Source organism: Canis aureus, chromosome 4, assembly GCF_053574225.1.
Source record: "Canis aureus isolate CA01 chromosome 4, VMU_Caureus_v.1.0, whole genome shotgun sequence".
NCBI lineage: Eukaryota > Metazoa > Chordata > Mammalia > Carnivora > Canidae > Canis > Canis aureus.
In genome coordinates this window covers 23,802,548-23,824,614 of record NC_135614.1, presented here as the reverse complement: position 1 = coordinate 23,824,614, position 22,067 = coordinate 23,802,548, and the positions used below count along the sequence as shown (strand labels likewise).

The following is a 22,067-nucleotide window of genomic DNA, read 5'->3' as shown; positions in this document are numbered from 1 at the left end:
AGAGACAGGTTCCAACAGAGCTCAGCCCTTTTGCCAGGAAAAGGAGGTGCTGGGCTATGCACAGAGCCACCAGCGCTCCTGGGAAGTCACTTGGAGAAGGGCCACAGGGCTCTGGGCATGCCCCTGATTGCCCACGAGGGTCATAGCAAGCCACTCTTTATCTGTGCAGGAGGGGAGGGCAAGGAGGTTACCCCACTGGAGGTTTGGGTTTGCCATGTGGAACACAGGGTGGTTTAAACTTGCAGGGCTTTCCAAGAATGCAGAACTTTGGGTCAGAAAGGCCTTGGAGAGAATTGCATCTTGGGGTCCTCTACCTTAGAAGCACAGCAGGATCACCTGGGGCGCTCTGAAGGCTTCCCATGCCCAGGTCAGACCCGAAGACCAATTAAGTCAGAATCTCTGGGGGGAACCCAGACAGAGGTGAGTCCGTCATTCAGCCAAGGGTGAGAACCACTGAGCGGGTCTTTCTTTAACAAGGGTGCATTGGTCAAAATTCATATATGCATAGACTTCCTAAACCAGAACCGCTAGGGGTGAAGGCCAGGCATTTTGAAAAAATTTTGAATCTTGAAAAAACTCTAAGAGATTCACATGTACAACCTTGATTATTCATTCACCAAGCACCTGCCCATCGAGGGCCCACTCTGTGCCAGGCACTGTTCCAGGCCCTGTGGGTATATTACTGGGTGAGTGACACGTCCTGCCTGCATGGAGTTTACAGGCCACAGCATAACAGATAATAAGCCAGCTAGCACAGAAGTACGTGCACAAATAATCATCTCAGTCTGTAGTAGGTGCTAGAAGAAAAGTAAAAGGGACAGGGGATCAGGGAAGGACTCTCTGAGGAAGGGATATCTGGGCCAAGACCTGGATGAGGATGACAGGAAGGAGCCAGCAATGGCAAATCCAGTGGCTTGTGAGGGGGGTCACTCCGTGCAGAGGCATGTCTGCTGACATGGGGGCTGCACATTCCTGCAGCTGCAGGACCCACTCTTGTCAGCTGTTTACAGGGTCCTGGCTAGACAGGAAGTACTGGGAAAGAGCCAGTGTCGCAACTGCCCTCTTGGGACCTCGGGAAATTCTACAGGCTGATGGGCTAAGAGGGATTTTAGAAAATGTGTAGCTGAAAGCTTTAAGGGGCCTCAGAGTTCACTAGTTTAACCCCCACCCTACAGTTATCAGATGGGAAAACCGAGGCTTAGCAAGAGGCTGTGATTTGCTTTGATGGGCATCTCAGCTCCGAAAAGGGTTACATGTGAGACAAGGACTCCTCTATGGGGCCTGCTTGCCGTTCCAAGCCCACTGTCCGCCCCCCCCTTTTCCCCAAACTGCTGCTTGTTGCTCTCCATATAGGCGACCTGCGTGTTCCAGCCATGGTCTAAACTAGCAGGACACACCCAGGGAGCTTGGGTGGTGGGAAAGTGCGGGCACCCCCCAATAGTTGCTCTGTTAGGGAGGTTCTTCCTCCCACACCAGGAAGCCCATCGCAGGCCAGACAGAATGGTGCCAGATAAGGCCATGGAATTTGGAATTTAGTGGGATCTGGAATTTCCCTTATAGGAAAGCTGGTCCCAGCTGTCCACCCATGGTGAGCGGCCCAGGGAAGGGTAGGACATATTCTGGGGAGGGGACAGGTGGCCCAGGTGCCCCAAGGCAGAGGCCTGATGTGGCAGGGAGGGCAGAGTGGGCAGAGAGAAGGGTGATGGCTATCTCTGGAGCATCCCTGCCCAGGAGCCATCTGGGTCAACCAGGTCACTCTGTGTGGACAGACCGCTGGAAGTGGCCGCTGGCTTGCTCTTGCTCAAGCCTGATTTCTGCCTTTGAATGTGGTATAGCCAGGAGGGCTGAGGCCAGGCACTGCCTGTTGTAGGGCCACCAGCTTGCCTGCTCATGAGTGGGCATACACCCCTACCCTCTCAGAACACTCAGAGCTAAAGCCCGGACAGCTCCTCTCAATCTCCTGTTGACTTCCCTGGAGGTAAGTCCTAGAGGTAAGACATGGGGGCCCTGGAAAGACAATCTAGAATAGTCTAAAATGCTTCTTTTCTTAATCTTTCTCAGCTGTGCTGGGGTGGAAAAGGTCTGGCAAGGGTGAAAACTCAGCCAGCCACAAAGCAAGTCCCTTAAAAACTTGGGTAAGTCATCCCTCTCTCTCTGCCTCAGTTCCCCCACTGGCAAGAAGGAAGTGCAAACTATCACCCTGACGACCTCCCGGGCCGTTAAGCAGCTGAGATTCACATGTGAAGATGCTCTTTGCTCGAAGTGCTCCCTGCCTATGAGCAATGGGCATCACCTTGACATGTGATGGGCAGAAAAGCCAAAAAATGGGCCCTCACGTGCCCCTTCAGAAGCTCTCTCAGGCCATGGCTCCTGCCAAGCTCCGCACACTGACCCTGCGTGATAAGCACTAGGATTCCCTAGAAGGAGCCTTGGAAAGGAAGTCCAGGGTAGGGAGGTGGAGATGCTCAAGCACTTGGAAACTTGTTTAGCTGGCTTTTTTCAGCAGTGATCGGGGCTCCCCCCAGCCCGGGGGGCTTCTGCGAGCACTGCGATCGGTGGGCTGTGGTGGGAAGGTGGGGAGGACAACTGACTTCAGGCTTCCAGAGGCCCCTCTCCCTGGAGAGGCCAGACCCTCAGCTGGCCCGGCCCTTCCCTCTGCAAACTGCACAGGACCCAGGGCGGAGGCAAAGAAGGATGCTGTCAAGGGTGTAATAAACGACTTATTGACTGGTTAGCAGAGTTTTCAGGGCTTGGAGCATGACCTTCCGGCAATTATGCCCTCCGCTGCCTGCCCAAGGCCCCTCCCTCTCTGGGGAGACTCAGGTCTGGGGGGGACGCTTCCCCCCAGACCATGCCTGTCCTTCAGGGGCCTGAGGCATGCAGACAAGCTGCCCTCGGGGCTGCTACCCTTCCTTCCCAGCCTCCCACAGGAATACGCACCCTCTCTGACCAACCTTTATAAAGGCAGAGGCTGGAATGAGAAGGCTGCCCTGCTGGCCCGGACTGGTCCCAGGGAAAAGCCCAGTTCCGACCATCAGCTCTTTACTGAGATGACCGGAGGCACACTGGTGGGGCTGCTGCCTTTGACAAAGCTGCTGTGGGGCTTCTGTGCACTCACCACACAATGACTCCCCAAGTCATCACTGCGCAGCCAGCTCTCAGGGGGATGTCCAGGGAGGTGTATGGGGGTGAGACCCGGTCCCAGCCCGGGGAGTGGATGCAGAGTGGGGTCCTGGAAGGAATACTAAATTCGGAGCCTAGAGGCTGGGTAACACCCAGACCCGGTTCTGACATAAAATCTGGAAGATTGGGGTGGGTCACCTCACCTCTCCAAGCCCTCATCTGGTTGTCTGAGACCTTCTTCCCAGAGTGATTACAAGTTATGAAACGGAATGTGGGCAAGAGGACAGGCCCAGAGTAGGAGGGTGGCCGGGGCCTTGGGGGGCCTACAACACACCTGGCACACAGATGGACTGCGTGTGGACGGGACCCTCACTAATCAAAGTAAAAGCAAACGAAGCAGCCACGTCAGCATGTTGTACAGCTCTGTAAAGAATGGGAGTTGTGCGTGTGTGTGCGTGCCTGTGTGTGTCGAGGGACTGGAAAAGGAAGATCCAAGGCTTATCTGAGGCCCAAATAGCAACTTGCAGACCCTGTAGGTAAATAATAAATAAAGCCCTTTGCACACACATGAACTGTGGTGATGATCCCACCTCCTCTCTGTGAGGCAAGTGCTGTAGGATTCATTACCCATTTTACAGAGGAGGAAATCGAGTCCCAGGGGGCTGAAGGGGTCTGCTCAGGCCCACACGGAGCCAGGAGTCACAATTCAAGACAGGGCAGGGACAGCACTGGTGGGTCCTGCCCTCTCCATCTTCCCTGGGAATAGCACGGGGAACCTCTCTCCCCTGCGGGGCCCACCGTTTGGACCTATGAGCAAAGTAGGAGGTGCGTGTATGAGGAAGCAGAAAGCATTCAAGCAGCCATGAAAACAAAATGAGAAGAGAGGTCCAGGGGCACATGGGTGGCTCAGGGGCTGAGCACCTGCCTTTGGCTCAGGGTGTGATCCCAGGGTCCAGGGATCCAGTCTCGTATCAGGCTCCCTGCAGGGACCCTGCTTTTCCCTCTCCCTAGGTCTCTGCCTCTCTCTCTGTGTCTCTTGTGAATAAATACATAAAAATCTTTAAGAGAGAGAGAGAGATATCTGGATCTGGCCTGGTGTCACACCCACTTCTCTCTTTCATGAAAGACAACATCCTATAGATACTATTTCGTGCCTCCTTTGCTCGTCAGTATGTCTTGGGAGTCACATACCCTGTCAGCTCCTGAAGAGCTGTGATGAGTGCTTGTGCCATAGCTGATTGAATTTCAGAGCACTCAAGTGATTTCCAATATTTTGCAATTACAAATGATGAGCGTTATTTTTTTTGGGGGGGGGGGGCGTATGTATTTTTGTATCAATAAAGGTGTACCTGAAGGGAAGAGTTCTAGAAGTCACGTGTATGAGGGTCACTTATATATCTTGTCTTGTGAATTGTCTCTTTTCTTCCTTTTTCTTTTTACCAGGCTTTTGGTCCTTTGTTCCTCAGTAGTTTAGAGTGCTTTCTGAATTGGGGTATTAGTTCTTTGCCTGAGGAATATATCACAAACATCTCCTCCTGGTTTGTCAAATATTTCATCTTTTGACTAGTGTAGGGTGCTTTATTGTCAAAAAAAATTTTAGTCTTTATGTAATAAACTTGATCAATTTTTTATTTTATTGCCTCTGGATTCCGAATCATAGCTAGAAAGCCTTTCCCGCCCCAATGTTAAGGAGAAATTCACCCATGGTTTCATCTAGTACTTAAGTCTGGATCTCTAATCCATTTGGAGTTTGTTTTTTCCCTCTATGGTGTGAAATGTGAATCAAAGCTTATACCTTTTTCCAATGGCTAGCTACCCAATTATCCCAGCACTATTTATTTCAAAGTCTGTCTCTGTCCCAGTGGGCCAAGATAGCATCTTTGCCATATACTGCATTTCTTTATGCACTTGGGTCTCGTTCTGGACTTTTATTAGGTTTGACTGGTCTGTCCGACAATTCACACACCTATGCCTCGGTTTTAATTATGGAGGCGCTACAGTATGTTTTAGCATCTGGTAAGGTGGTTTTACCTCATTTTTTCCCATTTTTGTGCCTCTAAGTGATTTCTCATTTAATCTCATTGGCGAATGCTTCTAGCACAGTGCTGAAGAAAAGAGATGGTGGGTAACCATGCTTCATTAGTGATCTTAAAGGAAAGGCCTTTAGTGTTTCCCCATTAGATAAGATACTGGCTTTAGGATTAGGGCATGTATATATTTTATCATGCTAAAAAGAACCCCTTAATTGGTATTTTTTGAGGGTTTATATGATGAATGGATGTTGAATTTTGATGAAGGCTTTTTCAGCATTTCTAGAGATAATCATATGAATTTGTTTCCCTAGATTCATTACTCTGGTGTGTAATACTAATTTGGCATATGTCATGAACATTAATGGATTTTGAACCAACCTTGCATTCCTAGAATGACCCAGAGTTGGTCATTCTGTATCACTTTCTTAGGGGAAAAAAAGAGAGAGAGAGAGAAAGAGAGAGAGAGAATATGGAACTGAGTACCAAGGATGACGGCTAGCATTCGTGGAACCCCTTCTCTGTCCTCTACATGCATTATTAACTGATTCAATCCTCAAGACAGCTATGGAAGCAGGCTTTATTATTCTCATTTCCCAGATGAGGAAATGGAGACCAACAGTGTGGAAGCACCCTGGCCAACATCACACAGTCAGCAAATAAAAGATATGACTGGATCTTGGGTCTTAGTCATAAATGGGCGGTGTTATTTGGCTATTATTCTGACATATTAAAAATGCTCATTACATGATAAAATGTGGGAAAGGGAACATCTCTGTAGGAAGTGGGGGAGGATCTGCTCTTACTTCCCAGAAGCTTGAGCTGCCCCCTTGGCCCCACCCCACTGGAGCCCCACAGAGGAATGATGAGAGGAGGCTGGCCAGCACACTAGCCAAGTGCTATCAGAAAGCAGCCTGTAGATGCCCCTGAAGCCTGCGAGGCCAGGCAGCGAGCAGCCCTTGAGGCCTGCCATAACCCCATCCAGCCTGGGCCTTACTCTGACTTTGCATTTATGTCTCAGGCTCCAGACAGTGTAGGAGCAGCTCAGAGAATGAATGCTAGTCTGAGGAGGTGTGGGCTGCCAGGAAATAAAGGGGAGAGAAGAAAACCCTGCCCCTTCACTCCCTGCTGGTCCTGCCTGCCCCGTTTTCTAAGAACGGGCAGCTGGCCGAGGGATTATGTAAGTTCTGGTGGGCATGGCAGATGGTGTGCTGGCTCAGACACATCAAAGCCAGCTCTGACACTAACCTTCCCTGACGTGGCACCCTGGCCTCCTCTGCTCTGGGGTGTGCAGCATGGTAAGGGATGGGAAGAGACCCAAACTCTGTCATCTAGCTCAAGAGCCATGGCCAGCCAGGTGAGGGGAGAAGCCAGGCCCCACCAACAGGCAGGGGGTTCCAGCCAGGGAAGGAAACCTAGGTAGGCCCTCTCTGCCCCACAGCAAACAGCTCTCGGATGAACTGCGTAGTCCCTGGCACAACAGATCCTGCTCTGCCCGCCTCCTTCCACCTCAGATCAGCTCCTTGGGTTTGCAGAAGTTTCCAAAGCATCTCTCTGGGTGTATTCTCCTTTGACCCTATCTGACATGCAGCTGCTTTGATTCCTTTTGCTGATGGGTAAACTCAAGCTCAAAGACGGGGAGTGATTTCTTGGTCATAGAGTTGGCCTTAGAGCTGAAGCTTCTAGATGTCTTGTCCAGTGCTCTTTCCAAATGCATATGACATGCAGGCTTCTTCCCTTGCTGTAACCACAGGTGGATCACCAAGTCGCCCTGCGGGCCACGCTGAATCTTATGTCTGATATTTCCCATGCCAAAAGGGGACTACTAGAAAGAAGCGAGGGCTAAAACCAGCAATTAGCAGATTCATTTCTTTCTGGCTAGAAAGAAAAGAAAACCAACATTTACTGACCATGCCCCATCTCATTTGGTCTCCCCAACAACTAATCAGGGCTCCTTTTTTACAGTGAGGAGGTACAGGCTCAGGAAATTACAGTTTGTGACTCAGATATATCGGACTTGAATGCAGTTTTCTAATTCTAGGCCAGACCCTCTTCATTTGGACAGATGAGGACACTGAAGCCCAGAGAGGGAGAGGGCCTACCTCAATGCCATACTGTAGATTAGCTGTGTGGACAGGACTAGAATCCAGGAGGCCTCCCAATCCTTAGCTCAGGGCTCTTTCTGCTGTTGTCTCTTCTGCGTGAGTGTATGTGTGTTTGTGTACAGAAGTGGGGCGTGCCAGCAGGAAAATATGGGGCCAGATCAGATTTGCAGCAGGGGTCATCATGCCCAGCAGCCCCAGGCTATCTGGCTACCAGGCAGTAATTCCAGCTCAGCCTGGGATCGGGGCTCCTGGCAAGAACCAGTGGGTGCCCAGCTGCGAGCATGGTACTGGCCAGGCCTACTGCTGCCTCGGCCAAGGACCCGAGGGGGTTGATCAATCTCCCAGGGAAGCTCCCTGAATGTTGGCACTGAACACAGTGCCAGGGAGAATTTGGCTCCATCAGACCCTGCAGCCAAAACTGTTCCCCTGCACCAAACCCAGATCCTTGGTGGCAGTTGCTATGGAGGGCTGAGAGCTGTGGTCAGACCCTGCCCATGGGCTTTCAAGAAATACCCTCTCAGCCCACATGTAATCCCAGGCCCCAGAGTCCCTGCGCATGCAATGGGCATTCTGTTGAGCTCCAAGAGGCAAGCTGGGGGCGAATGATCCATAGGGTTGGGAATATAAGTAGGAAACAAACATTTTGCAAGGGGCTGGGCCAGCTATCCCATGTGAAGGCCACCTTGCAGGTAAGTACAAAGTTAACCAGCCTGGCAAATGCCTGCCAGGCCACTTTCTGCACACAGGGGCCTGAAGGCACTTGGCTACGATGCTTGGTTAATTCTCTGCAGCTCCCCTGGACCTAGTGACTAAACTCTCTCATAGCTAGGGGCTCTGAGCACTGAAGACTTGGCTCTGACTTTCATCAGGGCTGGTACCTAGTAAATGCTCCAAGATAGAAGCAGAAGAGAATGAAGGGAGAGAGGTAGGCAAAGAGGGAGGCTGCAAGCGAAGCAACTAGGATCTCTTGATTCTTTGGTTACATTCAAGCAGCAAGTCCACAGCACGGTAGGGACTGAATCATAGCGACTACCTGCGTGAGTGAGGCCTGACCGTGAGTTCTCATTCATTCATTCTACAATTGTTTATCCAGCACCTTCTATGGGCCAGGGACTGTGCTTGGCACCAGGGACATGCGAGGGAACAAAATCAGACCCAGTCCCCTCATCACCTAGCATCACAGCTGCTCTTTCATGACCTAGTTGTTCAACCCCATCCTGCCTCCACCCAGGTCCCCAGGGCCCTGGCTCGGGGAGGGGAGGGGGAGGGGGAGGGGAGGGGAGGGGGAAGGGAAGGGAAGGGAAGGGAAGGGAAGGGAAGGGAAGGGCGGGAGGCTGCCCCTTGCAACATTTGCCACCTGGTCCCAGGCCACTGCTCATTGTGTTGAGTCTCGCTCTGCCCTGCTGTGTCACAGAATGCCCAAAGGTAGGATGGGAGAAGGAACCAGGAACAACTTTCCTGGAATTTCTGACTCAATTTCTTGTAAGCTCTCCATCCTCCATGGGTGCTCAGGCCCCAGGCTGGGCAGGCGGGCGCCTCTGATTGCATTACAGAGCTGCTTTCCTTCAGCTCCTGTCTCCTGACCCCGGTAATGCCTCAAGACGCCACTGGAGGCCCCTGGGGGTTGCAGGCTCCTGGGTGATCTCAGAAGATGTGCCTCCCAGACCTTGGGGATGCCTCCTGGTACCCGCCAGGCTTCGGTGAACACCAGGGGCCAGAAAAGGCAGGCAGCCTCCCTCATCCTGCCCCTCTCCCTGGCTCTCAGGTCAACCTGGAAGCTTCCACTCCGTCTTCTTGCTCTCTTGCCCAGAGATGCACAGAGAAAAGCAAGGCTCAGCACCCTCACCCCAGGTGTTAGCCAGATAGATCAGGCTGGGGGGTGGGGGGGGAGGCAGGAAGGAGGGAAGGCAATAGAAATCAAGAGAACCTACTCCATGCCAGGATTACCTTTGCCATCTCACAGCACACCACTGCCCAGTGAAGGTGGCAGGTCACCTTCCAGACAGGTCCAGAGCACTGAGCCACCTGGCCCAGGCTCTCAGTGAGTGAGTGCTTTTAATTCCAAAGCCTGGCTCTTTCAAAGTATCAAGGGACCCCTGGGCCCAGAATTCCTGTTGTACCAGATGATCAGATACAAGTCAGGGGCTGAATTAGGAATTTGTTTCCTGGGTTGATGAGCCAGACGTTCCCACCCCCACCCCCTTACTAGGAACGCCCTCTCTGCCTACCCAAACTCTGTCCTTCCTTCAAAGGCCAAACACCACCTTCCTCCTCCCGCAGGAAGCTTCTCTCAACAGCCTCAGCACTTCCTGTTGTACCACCCAATACATGGCATCGGTAATGATGATTGCTGCTGAGGACCGTGAATGCAACTGAGCACTCGAGAAGGTGCAATGTACTTGTCTATGTTCCCTCATTGTTCCCCATGACAATCTGATGAGTGTGGCATTATTAGCAGTCCCATTTTACAAATGAAGACACTGAAGCTCAGAGAGGGTAGACGACTTGCTCCCGGACCTGGAGCCAGATGGGACCCCAGCCAGGACCTGACCCCAAGTGGTCTGACTGCACAGCCTGCCCTCCAAGCACTGCACTGGATCCCTCCCGGGCCGTGCGTGTGGCTCAGCTCACCTGAGTGAGCTCCTCTCTGCTGCACCATCTCCCACTCTTGCACCCCAGCAGCACACATTGGGCACATGGCTCAGGCCTCAAAAAGCGACACAAATCCATTCAAGGGTCAGGCCCCTGCTCTGCCCCACTTGGACTGTATCGCCCAGTGCTTGCTCTATTTGGATGAATATGCACATGCACCTGAGTTTCAGGGCTGGGCTGGTGTTCCAACAGGATGTGGGGACAGGATCCCTCCTTCCCCAACCGCAGGACCAGCCTCTACCCCTGCAAAATGAAACAGTGAATGGTCTGGCTGGGTCTGAGAGTGTGTTCCCCCCACCTCCTCCACAGCGCCCCCTGAGCCTTGATGGGGGTGGCAGGGTGTGTGTGTGTGGGAACAAGTGCCTCTTCTCTTGCATATTCACGCTGCCTCTGCCTGTAGGGTCCTTTTCTGCCCCTGGGCCCTGCTTGGCATCTGGGGCTCTTGGCCTCTGAGACAGGAGACGCTCATGGAGCACGAACATGGGACTGAAGTCCCGACGGGTGATTTATGGCTTGAGAGAGAAGAGAGAGAGAGAGACCCAGGGCCACATAATGTTCACAAGGGCATTCCAGTCGATATATTGACTTTCTAGAGGGGCCTGTGTAAACACAAGTGCTTCTGGGCCTCAGCTACCTCTGCCTCTTGCTGGCTGCTGGGGCCTCTTCAGATGGAACTAGGCAAAACAAAAGCCAAACCCCAAGGCCCTTAAAGGTCATCCTTCCATTTCTCCCCACCCCAAACTTCCAGAAGGGGAGACCAACCAGAACCCAGAGAGTAAAAGGCCCCCATCACACAGCAGCATAAGAGCAAACACTAGAGTCTCCTAACTCCTAGGCCAGGAGCTGCTAGGCCTAGGCCTTTCTCCTCCTCGCATGCCCCTAGAGGAAGCTGACTCTGGCATCACAGGGCTGTCCATACTCGCTATGTGCCAGGCCCCATGCTAAGTGCTTTATCATAATCAGGTTGTGTGATTCTTAAAACCACCCCATGAGGATGGTGTTATTACCCCCATTTTACAGATGAGGCAATTGAGGCACAGCACAGCAAGGTGAGCTGCCAAGGCCAGTGAGGCCCCTCTAGAAAGTCAGCTGACCAGTGGTTAAGAAGTGTTTCCTGGACTCACTCATCCTCAAGAGCCACAGGGAGGGGCAGCCCAGGTGGCGCAGCAGTTTAGCGCCCCCTTCGGCCCAGGGCCTGATGCTGGAGACCTGAGATCAAGTCCCACATCGGGCTCCCTCTCCCTGTGTCTCTGCCTCTCTCTCTCTGTGTCTCTCACGCATAAATAAATAAAATCTTTAAAAAAATTCTTTTAAATAAAAAGAGCCACAGGGAGAGAATCAAGGAATAAGATAGCTTTTCCTCTCAATCTTCCGCCCCAGGTCCCAGCCTGCAGTCAGAGGTAGCTGAGGGTCAGTTTCCCAAGGCGCACCCCTTCAGATGAGGCTGAGAGGCCCAGGAGTGGACATACGACCAGGGGTTGCCCCACCAAGGACTGGGCTGGCCCAAGATGGTGGCTGAGCAGGTGCCGATAGGGCCAATTTTCTGAGAGTGGGAGAGGCCTGGGGCCAGGCCCCCCTGCCCAGGTGCTCCAGCTAGCAGGCCCCCACCCCGTCTTTTCAGGACATGCTCTTAGAAAGACCTGAAAAAGAGAGTCAAGGTCTGGCTCACGTCACCCCCTCCAGGAAGCCCCAAGGCTAGGAAAGTTTACTCTTTGCTGTGCTCTCCCTACATATACCATCACCGCCCTCACCTGGCATCTGAGACTCTCTGAATGTCCTAACAGTTTTGAAGTGGACATGAGCATCCAGCCCAGTGACCACCCTGAGGGTTGGCACCAGGGCTGCTCTGGTTCCAACCTGGGATCCAGGTCAGCTTCTTAGGTGACCATCCTCCTGGCCGGTGGAGTTCTTACAAGGACCAAGTGAGGTCCCATCTATAAGAGAGTTTGGGTTTTTTTTTTTATAAACTAAACCAATATGCACCAGCAGCGGGGCTGCGACTTTCCTATAGGTCCCCCTGCTGCACAAGGGCCCATCTTTGACCCTAGAGCTGAGGATGGCAGTCAATCAATATAGGCAGAAGTGGGAAAGCAGAGGGACTCTTGGTGACCAAGGAAGTGGTGAGGACAGTGGAGTACGGCTCTTGTGTGTGTCTGTGTGCAAGTGTCCTGTTTCAATTGCCTCCACTGAGAGCCCCAGCCCCAGCCATGCCTGCTTATGTAGGGATGCCACTCACTCAAGCTCTCTGCCTGCCTCTACTCTAGCAAATTCCAGAGGAGACCTCATTGTCTCCAGAGGGCTGCAGCATGAGGCTGAGCCAGGTCAGAGAGCAGATCTCCAAACCACGGGTGCTGCCACTGTTCTTGGTAAGCTGCAAGTCAACTGAAGGTGACCCAAGGACTCAGACCCTCGTCCTGGGGGCCATCGATCAAGTTCCTGGACTGGTTTTAGGACTTATCTATGGTTGACCTTCCTCCCTCTGGAGCAGCAGGACCTACCTGACCTATCTGCCCTCAAGAGTGTGTGTGTGTGTAGTGGGGGGCAGGGGAAGCTGGCCTCTGCCTTCCAACTCCAGAACTTGGCAGTTGGACCAAATCCTGCTCACAACCCCCAGTGCAGGGCAAAATAAGATCTCCATAGTGCTAAAGGGCAAATGGCCTGGGTCCCATCAGGAAGAGACATCCCCAACAGAATACAATGGATGGAGCTTCTCATGCCTGGTGGTGACTCACTGTCCCCACACCACACATACCTATTTATACACAAACACACCACAGCTGTGCCCATATGCACACACCCCCACACCCCCAAACACACGTAGTCACCTCCATCGCACGCACCCATATACAAAAGGCACAACCCTCATCGGCACATCTATTGGTCCCGCACGTTCATCTCCATTCCCCAACACCCCAACGCAACACCACACCTACTCTCCCTTCCCACTGCACACTCCCACCTCCGCAATACACGTTCTCACCCCTACAACACCGACAGTCCTTGATACACTCTCTCACACCCACAGCCTGCCTTCCCGGAAAACCGGGCCTCGCCCCGCAGGGAAAGTTATGAGGCGCTGGGGGCAGCCCGGCGGTTCTGGGAGGTGAGGATGGAGGCTGGGCTGGGTACCCTCACCTGCTCAGGTGGCTTGGAGCTCCAGGAGGCTCCCCCTCTCCCCCCACCTCTCCCAGGACTCAGCTCGGCAGGGGAGGGGAGGTAAGGGGATGCAAGGAGAGGGTGAGAAGGAGAGGGGGACGCGGAGCAGGGGGCGCAGGGTGGAGGGGCGGGGCGCCCAGATGCGTGGCCCCAGGTAAGCGGCACTATGGAGGCAAGGAGCCCACCCCGAGCCCACTCCGTGCCGGGCCTGGAGGCGCTGATCAGGTCGGGGCGCTTTCGGAGAGAAGGGAGGGAAGGAAAGGGCTGGGGAGCGGGGACGCGGCTGCTGTATGCGCGCACTCCAGCATGTGTTTTTGCTGCCAGTATCGAGAAAAAGCTGCGCAGAGGAAGGGGCACCGCGGGACCTGCACAGGCCGGCCGGCCGGTGGGGGCGCGGGGCTGAGTGCGAATCCGCCACGCGCCCAGCTCACAGCCGGGAGCCCTGGCCAGCTCCGGGGCGCCCGCGGCTCCCCATAACGAGGGTGGGGAGACATCCCCCGGGCAGCTGGGGCCCCAGCCCCAACTCGGGAAGCAAATCAAAGGGGCCAGTGCACCTGATTCCCTCGACCTTCCTGAAACTGCCCTTCCTCCTATTATTCTAATTACGGAATTTTAATTTTCCCTTTAAAAAAAAATAAAGACAAGAAACAGAAAAGCACAGAAGGCACTTGTTTGGTTTCATTTTGCCTTCACAGTTTTAATGACTCCATTTGTGGAAGCTGTTTAGGAAACTGGTGAGGAGGAGAAGGAAGAGGAGGCCCTGAGAGGCTCGGCTGTGGCCTCGGATGCCCGCACCCTCCCTTCTCTGCTGGGGGCCACTCGGCCTTGGTGGCAGGTTCTCTTTACTCCCTAAGTCCCGTGACCCCGCCTCCCTTCCTTTCCTACAGGCCTTGCTAGGTGGGCTCCCGGATGGATGTCTCTCTGCGACCCCACCCCAGGGCTGAGGGTCAGAAGAACACACTTAGAGGGAGGGGGGATCCAGGACGGACCCTTTAAAATCACTAACCTTACTCTCTTAAGCACTTGGAATGAGGGAGTCCTTCTCTACCCTCATCCCCAAAGTCCTAAGCAGCCCACACCCTCTTTAGAAGAGTGTGGGGAGGAAGGGAAGGGGAGATGGGAAGATCTCATCTCAGGCCTGACAGCCAGAAACTCAACAGAGTGGGTGGGGAGGAGATGGGCTCCCCAAAGCTTCAAAATAAAAACTAAAAATATATTTTGTCCCATCTATACAAATGAAGGCAGAGTTTTAAAATGTAGAGCCAGCTAGTCCCACACTCCAAGGGAGCGTGGCCAGTGGTTTATCTCACCTGGGATGGGTTAGGGATCAGGGGTGGAGCTACCTTTGGGCACCTGGCTAGTCTCAGGGCCTGACCTCTGGCCCAGCCCTTTACACCTGTCTGGGGTCAGCATTCCTGACTCCACCTCTTTTCCCCATCCCACTACAAGTCTCAGTCTGACCTAACTACCAAACAAACCTTATCTTTAGCAGCCTGCCTTCCCTAGGGCCTCAATTCAACAGCTCAGTCCCAGACCCATGCAGCCAGGTGGAAAGAAGGAGCCAGAACTAGCCTGAGGTTTGTGAGGCCTGAGTTCAGATTCCAGATCTATCCCTGAGTCCCCATATATACCCCCCTTCCCCCCCCTCCCCAGGGCAAGTCAGGGCCTGTCCCAAAGCTTCAGCAGTTAAGGAAAGGGGTTGGAAAAGAGGGGAACTGTTTTGTCCTCTGGAATTCCCAGTTTGGGGTGGGGGTGGAGAGAGGAGGAAGGAGAGAAATTACCTCCGAATTTCTTCCCCTGCAGTGATACTTTCACTTTAATGAGAAAGCACATTAAGACACTCTTGATTTTCCATTTGTTTGAGATGGGTGTTTGCTACAGTGTAGAGGGTGACGCAAAATGGGCCACCGCACCACACCCACCCACATGCACACACCCACCCACATGCACACACATGCACACACAGCAGAGACTGGGAAAACTCTGACTTTAATTGCATCTTAAAAAGATGTGTTATCATGATTCCACGGTCCCTTCTCAACCATCCCAGCCAGAAGCCAAGGCAAGACTCTTTAAAAACTCCTGGAAAGGCTAACGGTACGGTGAGAGGAGATCCTGAGGGCCAACAGGGGCTTTTGAAGTGGCCTCTGCTGGCCAGTCACTTGCTGACACCTCCTCCTTCTAAGGGTCTGTATTTTATGGTTCCGGGTTTGATTTTTCCACCATCAAACTTTATGGCTTAAAAATCCCTTAGTGCTGTAAAGGGAGCTCATCCCCATATCCACTGGGAAGGGGGGTGAGGGAAAAGAGACAAAGTGCCTGCCACCTGACGGAGCTTGGACACCTCCCAGAGAGAGCCCTGCTCTGTGGAGACAGCCTTATCTCCATCAGCTTGATATATGCCTTCAGGCAGAGGTGGATGGGGCCACGAGGAGGCGTCCAGTGTGACCTGAAGCAGCCTGGCTATTAGAGAGGAGCAGTCCTGCACGCAAGTCCGCCATCTGTGGTCAAGCAAGATTGAGAAGAGCCAACACTCTGGCCTTGCTTTTCCCCAGCAGTGAAATGGGACTCGTGACGGATCCACTGGGCAGACCCCAAGAACATTCCGACAGATGTTCTGTGCCTGTGGCATCGGAGAAACGGGCTGCGTGGGAGGAGGGGGCATGTTCTCCCCTCCTTGAAGGCAGATTTTCTAAGGGCTTCAGATTCTGGGCAGAGGGGGGACTGCACGCGGACCCCACCAGTTGGGCCCACTGTAGGCTGGTGGGCAGGCAGCCCCTGCCGCGCTAAGTAATGAGCACAATTCCAACACCGGTTCTGCTCACTAGTGAGAAATCAAAGCCCGGTATTAGAGGCCACTTCTGGCTGGGCTCCGTTTGTGCCCAAATCCATCAAAGCCCTGGGCCTGGGGTTTCCTCTGGGGAAGGTGGGGGCTGGATGCTTTGTTAAGCAGGAAAGGCAGGCCACCCCCAGCCTCCCCAGCCCAACTCTAGGCCAACCAGTCTTGCCTTTTTCCTGCCCAGCGGAGGCCCTCCCCCCTCCCCTCCTCTCCCCTCCCTTCCCCTCCCCTGTAACCTCAGTATTTATCCCTGATCCCATTGCGCGGCTGGTTCTAAAACAGTTTCCCAAGCCCCGATGCTGCCCAAGTGGCGTTTACAGAGGCTTCACCCTACCCTTCAATCACCTCCCCTCAAACACCCTCAAACCAGAAACCAACACCCCAGCCCAGCAACTCCCACCTTCAACTGCGCTCTTTAAAACAAGGTTGGTCATTCAGCAGCCTGCCCCCTCCCCCATCATTACCTTCCAACTTCAAAACACTGCTTTAAATACCTGAGTCTGCCCAAATCGTAATTAACTCGGATCAAATGATTGTGTCGTAACTTTACAACAGAGGGCTGGGGGGGGAAAAAGTGGAGGATGTGCTAAAACCAAGCCCTCGCTCCCAGGCCGTGGGAATCATTAATTCCAGAGCGAGGAGTCTTTGGCCATCGGGGTGTAGTGGGGGGGGGGGGGCTGCGTCACCTCGTCCACTTTCTGCGCCAGCTTTCCTGCCCCATTCTCAGCCCCAACTCGGAGGGCTCCACGCGGGACGGCCCCCTGCCCCAGCCCCGCCCCAGGAGCCGCGGCGTCCAGCTCCTCGGGTTCCCGCACCCAAGGCAGGTGGGCTCCCGTGCGTCCTCCCGCTCGCCTTAGGAGTCGCAGCCCAGTCGGCGGCGCGGGGCCCAGCTCCAGGCGAGCGAGAGGTGTGCACAGCCAGGGCGAGGGGGTGGTGCCGTGGCGGTAGGGACTTTATTTTAGGAGCCTACCAACCCCCTTAACGCATCTTGCAGGCCCACTGTAGGCAAGCGCATCTCGCGCCGGCTCCCCGGACGGGGGGTGGGGGTGGGGGTGGGGGGATGTCAGTGACCCATTTACAAGGAAACTTGGCAGGATCGCTACGTACTCTGCCCCCACCCCAACACACACCAAACCCCAGAAAGAAGAGAAAAAAAAAAAAAAAAAAAGACTCCTTCCCGACCTGCGGATCCTGCGGTCGCGGGCCACGCCAGGAGCAGTGCTCGGCCCTTCCCCCTTCTACAGCCGGCCTCCCTGGGTAGCGGGGCGCCCCGCGGGTCTCTCGCTCCTTCCCGTCTGCGGGTCTCGGGGGCGCAGCGCGTAGGAGCTTGCACGAGCCGCCAGCACGGCTGGGAAGTTGCCGGCGAACCGCGAGCCAGCGCACACCTGGCCCGAGCGGCCGGAGCCCCGTCTTTTCCTCCTGTGCCGCCGCCGTGTGCGGGGAGCCCGGGGTCCCCCGGAGGCCAGCCTTCCTGGCCGGGTCCTCCCGGGCGGCGGAGCGGGGAGCTTCCTCTGGGGCACCCGGCCGCGCCCCCGGGGGTGGCTGGTGGGGCGGGGAGACCTGCCTTCCTTCCCACCTTCCCACCTTCCCACCTTCCCACTCGCGGCCCCTGCGCCTCCCCGTGCGGGCGGACGCGGCGCTCGACCGCTCCAACTTCGCGCAGCCGGGCGCAGCGGGCCCCGACCCCCGCCCGCGTGCCCGGTCGCTCCCTACCTGCTCGGCTCAGCCTCGGGTCCCAGCAGAGCAGCAGCGCCAGCAGCAGCGCGCCCCGCGCTCCGCTCCGGGCCCACATGCTCCCGCGGCCAGGCTCGGGCGCCTCTCCCGCGGGGCGCGCTCCCCGGCCCCGGCCCCGGCCCCGCCGCCGCCGCCGCCGCCGCCGCCTCGCCGTCCTCCCGGCGCCCGGCCGCGCCAGCCCGTGCGGTCCGTGGGGCCCGGCGCCCGCTCTCCCGGCCGGGCTCCCGCGCGCCCCTCTGCGCTCCCGGCGCCCCGGCGCTCCGAGCGCTCCGCGGGCTCGCGCGCCCCGGCTCCGAAGTTACGCGCCGGCAGGTGAGCGCCCCGAGCGGCCCCGCGGCGGCCGGCCCCGCGCCTCCCCGCGCCCCGCCGCCGCCCGCGGCCCCGGCGCCCTCGCCGGCCCCCGCCGCCTGCCACAATGCCGAGCGCCGCCGCCCGCTCGCCCGAGTCGGTCCGCGAGCCCGGGAGGACCGCGCGCGGCGGGGCGGGGGCGGGGGCGGCGGGGGCGGGGCCGGGGCGGCGGGGGCGGGGCCGGGCGGGGCCCCGGAGGGGGGGAGCGACGGCCGGCGCCGCGCGGCCTCCGCCGAGGCTGGGGGCCCTTCAGGGGGGCGCTCGCGAGACGCTCGGCCCGGCGAGCTGGAAAACCCGGCCGCGGGAACGTGGCTGCAGGCGCAGGCTGCCCAGGTTTCCTTTTTCAAAAACCAGGGAGATGTATCTCAGCTCTCCTTGGCTTGGCTGCGTCAGCTTTCTCCTCTGATTGAATTGAGGCCTCTCGCTTTTGGCTGCCTTGGTCCTTATTACCTGTGCCTTCAAAGTGCGGGGATGTTTCGAAAAAGAAAGAAGAAAAAAAAAAAGAAAAAGAAAAAGAAAGAAAAAGAAAAGAAAAAGAAAAAGAAAAAGAAAGAAAAAGAAGAAAAAGAAAAAAAAAGAAAAAAGAAAAGAAGAAAGGAAAGGAAAGGAAAGGAAAGAAAGAAAGAAAGAAAAGAAAAGAAAAGAAAAGAAAAGAAAAGAAAGAAAAAGACTCCCTAAATGGGAAAAATCTCAAACACTTCAGGCCCGGTTGAGCCGGGGCTTACAGCTATGTGAACGTAGGTATAGATGCGGATCATCCTGGATGGCTCGGCTTCTCTGTGTGACCTTAGGCAGAACTGTTTACCAGACCCCTCTAAACCTCCTGTACCACCTTAGGTGCTACTGTTAAAAAGCTGCCCTCCAAGGTAACAGTAGGGCAGAGGGGAGAGGTACAGCCCTTGGGCTCTGCTCCTCACCCTCTGTGTGACCTTGAGCAAGTTACTTAACCATTCTGATGCTTCCTTCATCATCATCTAAAATAGAGAAAAATTATAATTATCTCATAAGGGGGTGTAGAGTTGAATGAAAAAAATATGTATGGAAACTGCATAAATGTCACTAATCTCTCTTTCCAAGATCTCCTCTCCTTGCCAGTCTGATTTGTGGGGGAAAGTCCTGGCTACCCAAGAGTGGGCCAAAAGGCATATGGAACTAGGTGGAGCTGGAGGGATGGTAGTGTCTTGAGACTGAAACACAGTGATACCAGAAGCGGTGGACCAGCTGCCCTGGCAGAAACCTGTGCCCCCGAGTTAGTCTTCACAACAACTCTGAGTTGTACCAGTTATATCCCCATTTTATAGATGATGGAATGGAGGCACAGAGATGTAAGGTCATTTGATCAAGATCACACACAGCTTTGAGAGAATAAGTGAGTGAAGGGGACAGGGGAGATGGAGTTGGAAAGAAACTCTGAGCTGGGGAGCCTCCACCCCACACCTCCTCTGGGGCTGGACTCAAAGAGAAGGATGCTGGCAGCCAGCAGGAACGCCTGTGTCCCCTAGCTCTGATCTGTCTCTACTTGGGATTTTTCTGGAGCACGGATCTAGAATCGTTCCTCAAATACAAGTGCAGTGGGCTACTTCAGGAAGGGGTGAAGGAAGTCAGAGGTTGGTCCAGCCAGGCCCGGGAGCCAGTAGGGGATGGGCTGGAATCAGGCAAAGTGTCCGCAGTGACACATGTTCCCACATGTGATACCTGTCCCAGTGACACTCCAATTCCTAGATTGGAGGAGAAAGGACTTGGGGACCAATCTAGCAGGCTGGAAGGGGACCTGGTGGGGGCAGAAAAGCAATAAGTACTCCCCAATATCCTCCTCCACACACTCTCCCTGCACAGGTGGGGCCTGGAGCATCTGGAGCATGGTGCTTGTAGTCAGCCACTTCCCCTGCCCTCTCTGGCTGGGTATTCAGGATCTGGAGGGTGGATATAGGTGGAGCAGAAATACCTGGGAAGAACTTTGGCCAACTGAGAAAGGTCCCTGTGGGCAAAGGTAGTTAGGTTATCTTTAGCTTGGCCCAGGACAGCCCAGGCAAGTGTAGTGGCCAACTCCACCCATCCTCACAATTACAAGCACACATACATACACAAACCCCAAGCACAGTTATAAGCACACATGGCCTATAGACACCTATAAAAGTACACACAAGTAAACATGCAGCAAAGATCCACAGGTGCAAAATGACCCTCTTAGAAACACTTACAAACAGGTTCCCCATTGCAGAGACAACCACAAACCCAAGACATGAGGCCAAAAAAAAGCGCACACATTCCCCATGCCACAGACACAGACTCACACACAGACATCTCCAAAAGCACAAATGGACTCATAAGAAGAGACAAATTGATACTTAGATACCTAGCTACCCCAAAGAAGCACATATAGGAACACAGGTACCCAGACCCACTACTGACTGTCATCCCCTGGGTGTGGGCACATGGTCAAGGACACTATGCTACATAACTCAGCTGGGAGCTCAGCAGAAACAGAGCATGCAGGGACTACAGGGCTGGTGTTCTCTCCCCAGCCTCCGCCTCTCTCCCTCTCTCTCTCTTCATCAGAAGGCCAGTGGGAATTGGAGACTTCTGAAAACTTCCAGTCCTCTGGACTTGCTGTTCAGGCAGGAATTGTACCAGGTAGGCCCTTCTAGCCCAATGTCAGGTTTCAGGGCTTTGTTTAACTCCCAGCAGCAGGGAAGGGGGGATGAGAGGGCAAGCAAAAGAAGAGTGGTTATTTATTTCCCTCTCTCCTGCAGGTGTCTGCCCCACTTCCCTCCCCAGCCTAAAAACTCTTTCAATTCTTAAAATATGCCTATGGGGCATGGGGGGAGGGTCCTGGGCCCTGTTTTCCCTCCATGACTCCAACATCAGGGTGGGGAACTTACTACATGGGGGATCCCTCCATAATTCCCCTGCATCCCCTCCCATGCTGTCATGGTGTGCGTGCTGGCCCTCGGCTCCAGCCAGGGAAAGGATTGCAGGGGGAGTCATAATACCCAGAGCCCATACCTGTCCCTTGGATAGGTGAATGGGCAAGGCCCGGGCCCCGGGATGACTCATTGGAGTAATGGGATTACAAATTACTAAAGTGTTCCCAAACCCAGCAAAGGTGTTCTGCTGTGAGTTAAGAAGGAGGAGGAGGTGGTGAGCTGCTTGGAGGCAGGGCACCTCCTTTCCCGTTTACCATTATACATCCAGCTTGGAAGACAGCATCCAAGGTAGGCCTACAATCAATATTGGTTGAGTCAGAACATCAGTGAGACTGGAAAAAGAGGGGTTACTGAGCAAAGCACCCACAGCCTTGTCAAATGGGCCCTAGAAGGAGCCTCTGACCTCCCCCTCCATTTCCTGGGAGCCTGGGGCCAGGGGCAGGAGGTGGGGCTGCCTTCCTACAACACAGAGCCAGTTCTGACACTTACTGGAGTCTGCAGATGCTTCCGTGGGCTACCCTCATTTCCCCCAAACCTGAAGAGCATGTGGCAGAGGAGAGTTCTGGAATCTGGAGTTGAGCTGATGTTTGATGGACCAGGGCCAGCTCTGACCTGCTGGGAGAAGGTGGGCTGGCTGCTGAGCCTTTTCCTAGCATCGGTTTCCTCGCTTGTAAAATGGAAACACTACGTACCTCCTAGAATTGAAAAGAACATACAGAAAGCCCCTTATCTGGTTGGGTACGAGCTGATTGAAAAGCAGCTGCGGGTTGCGGCGGCGCCGGGCTGGGTTGGCACCTCCCGCGGCGGCCAGGCCCCGTGTGCGCGCAGGTGCCACTAGGGGGCGCGCTGCAGCTCGCATCGCCACCGAGGCCGCCGCGGCCTCCAGCCTAAGGCCAGACCCCCAGGGGATGGGGGGCGCCCAGGAGTGGTTCCTGGGACCCTGGCTTGTCTAGGGGAGCGGGCTCTCAGACGACTCGGTTTGGAGGATCTTGGGAGGTGAGGTTTGAGAATGAGTTCAGAATCCCTCCCCTGATCCATCCAGTCCGATGCCCCAAACACCTGTACTGTGGGGAGGGAGGCCCCAAGGCCCCAAGGCCCCTTAAAGCACTACCATGTCTTTGTAGTAAGATCATTATAGCTAATGCAGGGTGCT

The 22,067-nt window shown here is 54.8% G+C and overlaps 1 protein-coding gene across 2 annotated transcripts in view; it reads right to left on the bottom strand.

Annotated features, from left to right (window-relative positions):
- The window catches only part of UNC5B (unc-5 netrin receptor B), an 80,683-nt gene extending 62,931 nt beyond the window's left edge, over nucleotides 1-17,752 (bottom strand). For both annotated transcript variants that reach the window (XM_077894880.1, XM_077894881.1), the window contains exon 1: nucleotides 17,619-17,752. In XM_077894880.1, the coding sequence (XP_077751006.1) occupies nucleotides 17,619-17,697 (79 nt within the window). In that variant the 5' untranslated portion in view covers nucleotides 17,698-17,752. The remainder of the gene's footprint in view (nucleotides 1-17,618) is intronic.
- Between the last annotated feature and the right edge of the window lie 4,315 nt (nucleotides 17,753-22,067).